This window comes from Pimephales promelas, chromosome 1, assembly GCF_988280905.1.
Source record: "Pimephales promelas chromosome 1, fPimPro1.hap1.1, whole genome shotgun sequence".
NCBI lineage: Eukaryota > Metazoa > Chordata > Actinopteri > Cypriniformes > Leuciscidae > Pimephales > Pimephales promelas.
The window spans coordinates 39,011,038-39,024,934 of NC_142769.1; the positions used below are offsets into that span (position 1 = coordinate 39,011,038).

The 13,897-nt window shown below is 37.1% G+C and overlaps 1 protein-coding gene across 6 annotated transcripts in view; it reads right to left on the bottom strand.

The window, feature by feature from the left end:
- mtmr1a (myotubularin related protein 1a) overlaps positions 1 to 12,136 on the bottom strand; it is a 17,692-nt gene extending 5,556 nt beyond the window's left edge. Inside the window, exons 1-17 of one of the 6 annotated variants that reach the window (XM_089129633.1) lie at positions 11,772 to 12,136; positions 11,062 to 11,167; positions 9,767 to 9,790; positions 8,903 to 8,926; positions 8,522 to 8,575; positions 7,826 to 7,904; positions 7,650 to 7,744; positions 7,415 to 7,522; positions 7,065 to 7,166; positions 6,907 to 6,990; positions 6,642 to 6,791; positions 3,949 to 4,137; positions 3,546 to 3,731; positions 2,889 to 3,095; positions 1,545 to 1,637; positions 1,256 to 1,373; positions 987 to 1,159 (exon numbers count right to left, since the gene is read on the bottom strand). In XM_089129633.1, coding sequence (XP_088985759.1) covers positions 987 to 1,159; positions 1,256 to 1,373; positions 1,545 to 1,637; positions 2,889 to 3,095; positions 3,546 to 3,731; positions 3,949 to 4,137; positions 6,642 to 6,791; positions 6,907 to 6,990; positions 7,065 to 7,166; positions 7,415 to 7,522; positions 7,650 to 7,744; positions 7,826 to 7,904; positions 8,522 to 8,575; positions 8,903 to 8,926; positions 9,767 to 9,790; positions 11,062 to 11,167; positions 11,772 to 11,896 — 1,917 coding nt within the window. In that variant the 5' untranslated portion in view covers positions 11,897 to 12,136. The remainder of the gene's footprint in view (positions 1 to 986; positions 1,160 to 1,255; positions 1,374 to 1,544; positions 1,638 to 2,888; positions 3,096 to 3,545; positions 3,732 to 3,948; positions 4,138 to 6,641; positions 6,792 to 6,906; positions 6,991 to 7,064; positions 7,167 to 7,414; positions 7,523 to 7,649; positions 7,745 to 7,825; positions 7,905 to 8,521; positions 8,576 to 8,902; positions 8,927 to 9,766; positions 9,791 to 11,061; positions 11,168 to 11,771) is intronic. The other 5 variants (XM_089129634.1, XM_089129636.1, XM_089129635.1 and 2 more) reach the window with 5 other exon arrangements.
- Positions 12,137 to 13,897: the final 1,761 nt, after the last annotated feature.

Genomic DNA, 13,897 nt, shown 5'->3' on the forward strand with positions numbered 1-13,897 from the left:
GACCATTTGGTCGCAGTCTGGAGCTGAATATGCTGAAAATGAAGTCTTTTAAACCCCAACTAAGCAAGCCAAAGCCAACAATGGCAAGGAACCCAATCTTAAGAGGTGTTTACATGACACTGTTTTCAACTAAAAAAGTTTTGGCCATTCATTTACCCGACAACAGCTTTTTGGGGGGGGGGTTGAAAATGCAAACTATGGCTTTTGTGGTGAATGAATTTCCCTTGTGGTGCTTTTGAATGGCTCAATATCGTGTTCAGGTGACAGAACATAAACCTGACAATAGAGCTGCACGATTCTGGATAAACAGAATCATGATTTTTTTGGTTTCAAATAGATCATGATTCTGAACAGACAAAATAACTTGTAATTTCTGACAAATGCTAATTGGTGCAGTCTATTCAAAATGTTTGATGATTCAATGACTCATAAATAGGGTAGTTCATTGTTTCATTACTGGACGACTCAATGTTTTTTGAATGAATCTCTTGAGTGAATGATTCAATGACGAATCTTAATTAAACAATCTAATCGATACAATCGTTATTTGAAGTGCCATGTTACTTTCAACTGGTTATTTGCTCAATTTCACTACTGTAGACATCAGTGTTCATATGCGAACTATAAAATTTTATCTGTGACCATTTTAATTACTATATGACAGAAATAATGATACTGTGTGGTTGAAAAGAAGCTATTTCATACCTAAACATGATAACTGTTCTAACATTCAACGTTTTTGAAAACGGTGATGTCATGAGTATTACGTGTTCAGTTTAGTCTATAGGGCGCATAGTATTTCTTTACAAAGAGACGTCACCAAATACTGGCCTGGCTGTCATAATACAGCGTTTTTAATCATTTTCGTGGAACTGTATGAACGGAGATTGTTTTGACAACTTTGTCGCCTGTATGCGAAAAATGCAACGTTTTTAGTACAAACATACGCTCAAAGTAACCCTTAAAATTGCTAAAGTGTTTTGCACCTGTGGTCTCATGCGGGGGTTCCAGCGAACGTAGTATCCAGCCCACAGCTCCAAATGTCTTAGACTGGCCAAAGGGTACAGCACATGGTTTTCATAGTCAACATAGAAGGGGTTGGTGAAGTCCTCTGGCTGGCTATTGATGTAGGACCACAAAGACACCGTCTTACTGTTCACTGCCTGAAAAAATATCGAACAATTAAAAAAAAATTCAGCTAAGAAACATGTAGGTCACCAAAACTCCACCCTCCCCTGGATTGGCACAATGGTACATGCCTTTTCCACACGCTCCTGTTCACTGTTGTAAAGGAATGTACCAAATAGGCAGCTGTAGAGGTGATCCAGGATGGTGACGAGGAAGAGCTCATTAAACTCAAAGGCAGTGGGAAACTGAGAACACATCATAAAGACAGTCACAGTAAGTTCTAATACATCAGTATCCATTTCATGTGAATTCATAGGAATTTGGCTCAATGATAAATCACACGCATAACATTGTAAATAGTATTTCATTAAATTAAAATAGCTAGTGATTAGACAGCAATAAAAGGTACAGCTTACCTGTCTCATAATTTGCCAAACACAGTCTATGAACTGCACAAATAGAGGCGAGCGCTCAGAGTTTGCATGATTTTCATCTCCATGTCCAACACGCTGTGATACAGAGAGATGAGAGTAAGATTTTTCTTTTTCAATATTAAATATATAAGATATAATATGATATATAATATATAAGAAATCAATATTTCTATTCAGCAAGGACACATTAAATTGATCATAAGTGCCAGTAAAAATATTTGTTGCTCAATATTTCTATTTAAAGTGTATCAAGGTTTCCACAAAATATTAAGCAGCATAAGTTTTTTCATCATTGATAATAATAATAAATGTTACTGAGCACCAAATCAGCATATTCAATTTTCTGAAGGATCACGTGACACTGAAGACTTGAGAAATAATGATGAAAACTCTTTGCTTACATAACATTTCACAAAATTACTGTTTTTACAGTTTTTTAGATCAAATCAATGAGTTGAATAAATGAATAAATGAGTGAGCCTAAGAGACATTAACACATTTTTTTACATAACAATTATATTACATAATATAAATACAATATTGTATATCAGACCTAGAAATCCTAACACACTTATGCCTGGTTCCGTTTGATGTGGGGATTCGTAATCGTAAACGACAACGGGCGTCGGGACGCAAGATTCGATCGGATCATCTCGCATAGTGTGTCATAGTGGGCGTCGACAGCCTACGTCGCGTCTGCGATGCTTCACGACAAAAAGACTAGCATGTTTAATTTTTTAACGGTCGTCCACGACGGTTCTGACACATGTATGAGGTTGACCAATAAGAGCACAAGCTTTTCCATATACAACTTTCAAAAAAGACAAAACGAAAGAGAGACGATGGTGCTGAAGTTAAAACTAGAAGTAAAAATAAGAAAACAATATTTTACCTCAAGTTCTCTTTGGAGGATTGACAGCCCACGCAATGGCCGTGAGACACACGCAATTCAACCAGTTCACACACTCACACGCCACACCGTGTATTTCTCACGCTGAAAAGGCAATGCCGAGCAATCCAGGAAGTCACTCGCTACGAGTTTCGCCTTCTCGGAGGACATCACGCGCGCCGTTAAACAGGGCATGCGATGACTGGTCAGGAAGTAACGTGTAGTCTGACATGTGTCTTGTCCACGACACGACAAGATTTTAGGAGCCAAAATAGCGTAATCTGACACAGTGACTATCGTAACAGACAAAAAAAATCGTGCAATCTGAACCAGGCATTAGGCACAGTTCTATCATATCACAGATCTGATTGGCTAAATTCTATTTTTTACCCCCATACATTAGGTTCTATTTCACCGACACACTCAGCATCCCTCACCGCTGCAAATTTGTGTCCGAAGCCGATCCACTCCTTCTCCAGCAGCACCTGGAAGCCCCTGAGAGTCCTGTAGTAGGAGTCCAGCATCAGCATGGACAAAGAGGTGAGCTGAGCTGTGCGGTCCCAGCCATCACTGCAGTGCACCACCACAGAGCTCTTACTTGACTCAACCTTGTCTGCAATCCGCACTGCACCCGCAAGCAAAAGCTATAGAAAGAGAGTAAAAAAGATAAATGCTTTAAAAGCATCCAATTGTCTTGCTTTCTGATTCTGACTCTTCTGGGATACTCGTAAACTTTGAGCAGAACTGACTTTATACATGTGCTAAATCCACTCTGAAAAAGGGTTTCTCACACTGTGTCTACACCAGATGCGAGCGACTACGCCAAAAGCGGATAGAATTCATTATAATCAGTGATGCTGTCTACACGGATGTGCTGCAGCACGACTGACGCCCGGTTGTATTTCTGATGTACTTCAAGTGCTCATGCTACTTTTGACACAAACAACAAATGGATCAGATTTGCAACGGCCGCTTTGTCATGTTCAGTGTGGACATTTTCCAGCTGTTGTGGCGAGATGCGACAACGGTCGCGTCTGGTGTTCAGAAAGGCCTTGCATCATTTGTTTGCTAAATATCAGAAATGCTGTTTTTACCCGTATGTACTCCAGCCAGTGTGTGGCATCTATGGCCGAATGCCAGCGAGGTTCATCGATGGTGGGGTACACCACCTCCTTCAGCTTACGCAGAGACTCTCTCATAACATGAATGTTTGGGATCTCCAGGAAAATCAGCTCCATGCTGGGGTAGAAATTTTTATTCTCATAACCTCCATCTTTAGCCTGAGGCATGAAAGAGCAGAAAATAGGTAGAGAAGATTCTTGTCTTCCATTTTCATCTCCTGACTAGCACAGATGGCTACTGAATAATTCAAATTACATTTGTGGAAAACAACATGTGCGTTATGTGTGATAGAGACACTTAAAAACCTTTTTCCTGCAATTCCCTTCCCTCTGCAACATTGAAAAAAAAAACATCAGTCAAGGAAATCACTTTTACCTTGTGATTATCAGCCACTGTGTTTTGCCGAGCATCAAATATGGTGAGTTTATGGGACTGTGCATTGGCATCCATGATGGTCTGGAGGTAATGCTCATCCTCCTTACACCGGCGGTCTGTCGGGCCCACCATGGGCTGACTACAGCGCACTATCGTGGCCTGGGTTTCTGGGTGGATCCATGACAGAACCTAAAAGAGGACAAGATACAGAAGTCTAGAATGCTTTTAAATGCTCAATTGCCAATCATTTAAATAGTTTTTAGGCTTTTTTTCCTCCCTAGTTTCTGTTTTTTACCTAATATAGGTATAAGACATCTGAAAAGCTTCCAGCTTTGTTGACTTCATTAACATCTTTGTTCTATAGTTGTTTGTTTTTCTGCTTACACTTAGCATCTTTGTTCTTCATGTTACTATTGACCACTTAAATAATTACTGAGAAAATTTCACCTGTATTAATATCGACCGACATCGGAAATTAACCAGGGCTCAGGGTAAAAATGCAACGAAAGTGAAGAAAAATGCCCCACAGGTCTTCGTACTGCCACAGTGACCAGTAAGATTGGTAATCGGTACGATTTAAAGGAACACTCCGACTTTTTGGGACTTTAGCCTATTCACCTTACCCCCCAGAGTTAGATAAGTCCATACATACCTTTTTCATCTCCGTGCGTGCTATAAGTCTGTTTGACGCACCCACCGCTAGCCTAGCTTAGCACAAAGACTCGATGTGACTGGTTGCAGCTTTCATACTGATCCAAATGAGTGGCAAAATAACGCAAACGTTTTCCTATTTACATGTTGTGATTTGTATAGTCACATAATGTACAAATAACAAAGTCAAATGAGACACAGACATCTTTTAACCGTATAAAACCTGGGAACTATTCTCTGAAGGCGAAGCACTGCTACTTTGACGGCGTAATAACCGCATCACCGGAGACACGCCGTGGTGAGGAGCGGAGAGTTCGCTCGGTGTTTGGGTAATAGAGTCAGCAATTTATAAATAGTAAAAGCGTAGTTTAGAGTCATGGGTTTTCGCTCTATTGTAAATAGCTGCGACTGTAAACAGGGGAGGTAACCATGTTTCACAGAATTCCAACTAAAAACGCTGACTGGATGAAGAAATGGCTAACTTACTCTGGATATTTATCCAAACACACCTAAGATTATCAAGAGACATTATGTTTGCTCGGTACATTTCAATGAGGACGACTATTTTGAAAAAATGGAATTTGCCACACGGACCATAATGTGCTGAAGGATACGGCCATCCCATCGATAGCACAGACAGGACAAGTGGATCACCTGCGGCTGAGGTAAGTGTTCCGTTATGTTTTTAGATGACCTACTGTAACAGTGCCTTTAGCCAGATCTAATGTAACGTTAGTGACACTATTATATGATTAGGGTATGAATATGTTTTTATCTTGATGCGGTGCGGACGCGCTTGGAAAAAAAAACGAGCGCGTTCACCGCGTTGAACTTGCACCCTGCGCGCGGCGCGCCTAGTAGCCTAAATTTGAAATAACCATGGAAATAACGAACTTGAGCGTGCAAAAGGGTACGATAGGCTGTGAGTTCATTGTGCAAAAACAATTTGTGCTATTACTTTCCCCTTATTCTATCCTATAGTAATGCAATACTGTATATTATATAGGCTACTGTTGAATACATTTGGTTCAGCTAATAAATTGCATTTAAAATATATTGATTCCTGTAATAATAATTATTTATTCATGTGATATTTATAAATCTGGGTGCGTTTTTGGTTGGAAATCAATGAAACACGGTACTGTATTACCTGGTCTCCCCAGTTTATTGTTTGCAATAAAGCAAACACCCATGATAAACTATGCTTTTCTATCTAACGTTAGTAATTGCTGACTCTTTATTCCAACGCTGAGCGAAGCGAACTCTCTGCTCCTCGTCACGGTGCGTCTCAGTTGATTGTTATCACTCTGCCCAAGTAGCAGTGCTTCCCCTTCAGAAAATATAGTATTTATACGGTCAAAAGATGTCTGTGTCTCATATGGCCTTGATATTTGCACACTCTGTGACTATACAAACCACAACATGTAAATAGGAAAACGTTTGCGTTATTTTGTCACTCATTTGGATTAGTATGAAAGCTGCAACCATTCACATCCAGTCTTTGTGCTAAGCTAGGCTAGCGGTGGGTGCGTCAAACAGACTTATAGCACGCACGGAGATGAAAAAGGTATGTATGGACTTATCTAACTCTGGGGGGTAAGGTGAATAGGCTAAAGTCCCAAAAAGTCGGAGTGTTCCTTTAAGATGAGTAAGATCGGTAAGATGTTATTTGATAAAAAATTCAGTAAATCATTAATATTGAAATATTATTACAGTTTAAAATAACTTTTTCTATTTTAATATATGTATTTTAAAATGTAATTTATTCCTCTGATGGCAAAGCTGAGTCATCAGCATCATTACTCTAGTCTTCAGTGTCACATGATCCTTTGGAAATCATTCTAATATGTTGATTTGATGCTCAAGAAATATTTCTTCTTGTGCTTATTCAAATTTTTGTGAAAACAGTTATATGTACAGTATTATTTTTTGATTGATTTCATGACTAGAAAGCACAAAAGAACAGCATTTATTTGAAGTTAAAATATTTTGTAACATTATAAACGTCTTTAAATGTCTTACTGACACACACGCTCACTTACCGGTATACGATGTTTCATTCTGAAAGAGGCCACTCGTTTGATTTCATCCTCTTTAATACTGGTGGGGGTAACAAGCAGAGCAGGGTAAGTGTCACACACTTCATAATTACTGTTGATCTTACTGATCGTCCAGCTCTCATTGGGCAAACCCTGCAGACAGTGAGAAGACAGAAAATGAGCAAAAAGAACTACACTAAGGCTGAATGAAGCAGTTAAAAATTTTCAGTCAGACCACAGTCAGATTTTAGCAATGTGCAAATCTCACCATTCTTTTATACTCTGCCACTGGATCATAAACCTTCCATCCATCCTCTGGAAATTGTTCTTTGTATTGGAGGGCGAATAGGGGCTGGAGGAGAAAAAGGAGCAAATGGATTTGTGGAGACATGAACCAAACAGCACTGGAACCAAGCAATGACGTACCAGCTCACTGGTCAGGGGGAAGGCATGCTTTGTCAACGCTTCTAAAATCTCCACATTATTCTGTTCCTCCTTTTTATAAGCAAACCTGGGACTCCTCATATCCTATTAAGAAAGATCACAAATCATTAGCATGGAGAAATTACAGTTTTGGAGACTGAAATCTGACTAAATTGTAAATCAGATCTATTTTTTGCTTGCATTCCTCTGCGGTTGGCTTGACAGTGTCACAGAATTTCAACACTGAACTTATTGTGACCATGAATCAGCTAAGACAATAATTACCCCTATAGACCGTCTGTTTACTATAAGTGGAACAGACCAGCATGTGGGTGGATGGTGGTGCATCTGACCTTACAGACGATCTCCATGCCACTAGTATTCTCCCCATGACTCTGTACACCGATAGTCTCCAACCTGCTGATGGCACCCAGGTTCACATCCAAAATGAAAGGAGCGTCCTGCATGAATGGAATAAGACATCTGCTTAACTTGAATGTTTCATTTCATTGTGTGGCCATATTACAAAATATCAAGACGTTGATCTTGAAATAGACAAAAAGATGAAAAAAAAATCGTTTGAATCACCCGTTCTAGACTGACAAAGTAGAGTTTGTAGTCTGTGACTGTGAGTGTGCCGGTCACAGCTCCAGTAAAAGGACAGATATACATCACGTCTTTAACTGCAGAGACAGAAGAAAACAAATGTTACCCGACACGAGCAGATACAGGAAACAAGAGTCAACAAGAATGATCCGACATACCAGTGGTTTTGATCGTCTCTCCAGGGACAAGTGGGACTTCATCCATGGGCACTTGTTTTCGTACATCCCTGAATACTTGCTACAGGGTAAAAAGACACCAAAACGTCTCAAAACACAAACAGACCTCATTTTATTACGCTAAATATTAGGTTCATACAAAACCATTCAAAAGGTTTTTTTTTATGTTTTTGAAAGAAGTCTTTAAGGTGCACCGAGGTTGCATTTATTTGACCAATAATACAGTTCAACAGTAAAATTGTGAAATTTTATTACAATTTAAAATAACTGTTTTTCTATTTTAAAATACTTCAAAATGTAATTTAGTACGGTGTTGGCAAACCTCTGTTAATACCATCAGTCTTCAGTGTTACATGATCCTTCAGAAATCATTCCAACATGCTGATTTGGTGCTCAAGAAACATTTCTTATTACCACGGTTGAAACGGTTGTACCGCTTAATATTTTTGTGGAAAATCTTCAAACAAACAGTATTTATTAAAACGGGCGTCAATATTTTTAAATGGTTACAGATAATGCGACTTTTGATCAATTAAATGCATTCTTATTTAAAACATTCTTACGTTATCACGTTAAAATAGCTGAAATCATGAAGTCTAGGCTGATGTAAGGACTTGACAGAAGAGAGGAGGAGGAGGATGAGAGTAAGCAAGTAGAGCTGAAGCGAGAGGAACTTGCCGTAGTGTGAGACGGCAGTTCAATGTCGCTGCCATCTTCACCAGAGTCCTGAGACTGAGCAGAGGCCGCAGGAGAAATACAGAATATGTGACGAAGAGAAAAAAGGTTTGTTTAAAAGTCCCTGCAGTTTATAAAGAATATGAGGAACAGAAAGAGAAAGAATGCAACAGAGATAATAGTTGCTCTTTAGGGTTGATAGGTCACATCCTCACACAGAGACAGGAAGTGTGATTTGAGGAGGCAGAGAACACAGAAAAAAAATACCGCTGCTCAGCCATCACTGCTACACTAGTACATCTGTGCGAATGCCGACTAAATAATTCAAATGTATGTTCTGATGTGTTTCTGTGGAGATGTCAGACTCTTGATCTTGAGCCTTACCCTTAAGTTTGGCCTCCTTGACACCTGGAGATCACACATAGACATCAGACAAAATGAGTTACAAACACACACACATTTTAATGAACATGTAGGCACAAAAGCACACAGACTTAACACACATTAGACTTAATCTTAGCAAAAATGTCATATTTTACTCCAAAAAAATGTAGCTTATTTTTTTAGGACCATTGATATGCATTGAGTAACCTATATATACAGTATATAATGTAAAAAAATTGAAGTAATGTGTTAATTTTTTTTTTATAATTGTCAAGTGCACTTGTAAATAACAATGTTAAGTAGCAATAGATGCATTACTGTATAAAAGCGTTGAACTTTTTTACAAAGAATAATACTTTTATACAACGAAGCATTAAATTGATTCAAAAGTGACAGTAAAGACATTTACATTGTTACAAAAAATGGCAAAAATAACAATGAACTGAATCTTTTTTTGTGAGCAGCAATATATTTGCATGCATATTATTCTTACATTTGATAAAAAAATGCTTTACATTAGAAAAGAGCAAAAGCTTGTCTAGGGCGGGCGGCAACAGTTGTATCCTAAAACAGGATTTATTTTTATTTATTTTTTTATATGGTGTGAAATATGACGAGACATTTTTTCACTTAACAGCTGGATGAAGCAGAAACGAGGGCTTATGAACAGAGGACAAACACGTAACTGTACGAAAAGACAGTGTGCAATAAGGAAAACATACTAAGACTAAAGCAAGTATGCACAAATAGTATATATAGATTTGGTGTTATGTATAATCTCTAATTTATAACTCAAAGCAGGGCAGGGCAGTGGAGCTGTTAAAGCAAACTGACAAACACCCCACTAGCATCAATCACCCTTACCCTGAAATCTATCTTCTTCCCAACCTGTCAATCAAAAACACAATATCACAATGGCTCACTGAGACAAAACACTAAACAAAACTGCTCCACATTCATTCTGAATACCATGGTTTCAATTTTAAAATTGATCTACTACACAGCAAGACATATTAGTGTAATAATAAGTGAGATCATGTACGGTCAAGTCAGCTGGTCATTATCACAAAACAAACCCATATAATACAAACAAACCCAAAAATAATCATTATAAATAAGTGTAAAATATTATTTAGAAAATAAATAATAATAACTTTACAATAAGGTCTAATTCATTAACATTAGTTAACAAACTAACAATGAGCAAATATTCTTACAGCATTTGTTAACCTTTGTTGTTAATTCACAGTGCATTGACTACTGTTAAAAACTTTGATCTTAAAAATGTATTAGTAAATCTTGAGAATCTTATCTATATCATTTTATTTCATTTTTTAATTTAAATTATTCATTTTGATCTATTTTGTATTATTTATTTTATATATATATATACTGTATATATATAAAGACATGCATATTTTTGTGTCCAAGTGCATTATTTACTTTTAAAAAAACATAACATACAGTATATATACTTTATTCTATAAAACCTATTTAGTTTGAATTCATTTTAAAGACATTTTATTTTGTAATACATATTGTTTTGTTATTTTAAACCCCCAAAATGTCAGTTGGTGCAACTGTCCAAACAAATATACAGACTAAGAAAACTTTAAAATGGTGTCTTAATAATAAGAAATTAAAAACTAAATACTATGGCATAATTTTAGATTTGACATCTTATAATTTTATATTTTCATATATTTTAATAAATATCAGTAGTTTTAGCTGTTGAGATGACTGAAAAACTTTTGTCCAGCAACTTTATTCTCAAATGTCAGGGTGGCAAACATGGCTCTTTCATTATGAATTGACAAGGTAATAACAGTAAACATGATAATGCATCATCCAGAGGACCCCAAATGATTCTTGTAGCAGAGTGAAAAGGTTTGTAGAGCTCTCTCAAATACTGGTAAAAACTGCTCATTTTAAGTGTGGGTAGGTTTGTACATTTTCCATGTCAGGTGGTACAACTACAGTATACATTTGGTTGTATTGCCTGACATAAAAAAAAAGAAAAATATGTATTTAAACACCCTTATTATTTATTTATTCTTTCACTGTTTTCCCTTAAAACTTCCTTGTGGCCCCCTGGGGGAACCCAGTATAAAAACTCATGTTCAAGACAATACGGGTCTGATTAAAAGTGAAAAACACACCTTGCATTCACGGATGATGGCTTCTGGAGGGACACCACCAGAGATCTGGCTGGAGATAGTGGCCGCTATCAGTTGTTTACACCATTCCACATGAGATCCAGATGGACTGTATGAGGAAAAAACAAGTAACACATAACACACTTAAGCAAGCACTTCAAGTCCATGCATCTGCCATTATCTGTGATGATGAGAAACTACAGCATTAATGTGCAGCACTGACATCCTGTGGACTAAAGATGACAGATGGTGATATGAGGTCAGAGAAATGTGTCACACAGTCTGATCTTTTAGAGCCGAACAATTAAACGACATATAAGCAGCCTATATTGTACTTCTTCCATCCAGCCTTTAAAAATGATTTTGATTTCACTTCTTGGTACCAAAAGCAATAACCTTAAAACGATGATGGGAAGATGCATGCTGTTTCGGATGGATAGAAATCATTCACAGTTGTAATAAAAATTGCTTTGATTCTAGTATTATTTGAGCAGAAAACTATAATGTACTACAGTACATGCTATAAATACAATTAACGTTAAACTATAATGTACAACAGTATAGGGCAATATTTGAACAATAGGCATGATATGGGGCTCATCTGCCCATCACAACAGGCGTGTCTGTAAAACGCGCGTGCACACCGTAAATTGCTTTTTTATCGAAAAGTTCACATATAATCGCACATTTGAGGATAAAACCAAGACATGCACCTGTCTAATGAATCCTCGCTGTCTTGTCGAGATGCAGGGATTCCTCCTCCGAGGATTTGAGGTTTTCGCGGCACCGGCGGCAGCACCGGACTGTCCGAACCCGACGAATGCTGCTGTTTCTCCATTTCCCCTCTTTACGAGCTCCGTCTAGAAAGATGTGACTGTCTTTTAGCTTCCTCCAGTCCGAGAGCTGAATTTCTGTGTTTAGGAAGTCATCTCTATGAGGTTTGTACGTGAGCAGAAGTCTGTGGTTGTCTCTCAGCTTCCTGCTCTGATGCTGCTCGCTCGCTGACAAATAGCGTTTCTTTTTATTTATGTCAAGGAAGCAGCCATGACGAAACCCCCCTCCCGCCAAAACCCATATTTAGAACGCAAGCATATCTGTAACGGATTACATATTCAGATTCCAAAAATTAAGCACATGTCATTAGATATTTCATTTTTAAATACTCGTAATCAGACTGGTTATTCTCACAGTGGCAGTGAATGTTAAATGTCTACATTCAGACTAGCCATGAGCCAATCACTGAAAGCTGAGAGCCACAGCATTTGATCACTTACAGAAATAATTTCACTTTTAGGAAGTGTTTTCTCAACGTTTAATATTTAATCAACTCCTGACAAACATATTCATTATTATTTGGATCACTGAGTCATTTAACCATGTATTACTGACTGTATTTGGAAGGCTTTTGCCTTTTAAACACATTAAAATGTACAAATTCACATTTTTCCATGCAAAGCAGGAATTCATCAATTTATTTAATCTGAAACTCTTTACCTAATATACTTACTTGAAGAACCCCCTGATTGTATGTTAAAAAGTTTTAAACTCACAAACCCCTGGAAAACCCTGACGTAAATAAGGGTAATGGACATAAGTAACGTACGTATGTGTTTTTGAGTGTGTGTGCATTTGAATAGGCAAAAATCTATCTATCTATCTATCTATCTATCTATCTATCTATCTATCTATCTATCTATCTATCTATCTATCTATCTATCTATCTATCTATCTATCTATCTATCTATCTATCTATCTATCTATCTATCTATCTATCTATCTATCTATCTATCTGCCTACAAAGATATTCTGGACTGATATGAGTTGAGGTCTTGAGGAAAGGCTTGAACTTTCTTTTAAGAAAACCGAAATTAGCTATTAAACTGGCGAGAGTTTGAAACACAAAAACTACCTTGCATTTCTAACTCACTTTTCGTACATTTCTGTGATTTAAAATAACAAAACAACATTGTTATAGATGATTTGTGGCATGCACATCATTAATATAACTCAGTAAACATTTTTACTTTTTAGCTCAGGCTTGTCTTTATAACTATCCTGTATCCAGATCACTGTCTGCCATAGTGATTAATCTGTTAATTCGAGTCTGCATTTGCATTGTAGTCATTGCATGCTAGCAGGTATTGAATAACCTTTTTAAATGTTATCAGATTCACACTAGGAAAAATAAATAAATAGCAAAGGGTGGTTTAAACAAGCAACCTTCGAACATGCCGCTATGTCAGAATCAGAATGCCTGGGCGCACAATAATCAGCATAGTCATTTCCATGTGAACTCTTTAAATTAATTTAATCAGCATTATGTACAGAACAATAGCTGGCCAACAAATAAAGGATGCATGTGGGAATACAAAACACAAATAGATCCCTTTAAACTATTATGTCTAACTTAAGATAATGTCAGGACAAAAAAAAAAAAAAAATCAGAGTGCAGCTTTCCTTCAACCAATCTCATGCACTGAGCAATACGATTGAGAAAAAGAGTTCCCTACTACAGAATCAGATCGTTTTCAGATCTTTAAAATGTTACAAAGAAAAATTAAATGCCCATTAAAAAAAAAAAGAAAATTATATATATAGCAACAAATTACCTACAATTACCAAATCCAACCAAAACACTTTTTTTTTTCTAATTACTTTCCTTTTTATAAAACTGTCAAATTTTACACTGAATAAAATAATTATATTTTACAACAATAGAACTTTCAACAGTAAAATAGGTTTTTGTTTGAGGTAATTACATAGTTCTGGTACTTGTACAAAATAAAAAATAGATTTCTGTCTTATTCCCCCCCCTAAAAACAACCAACCGCAAATGGTT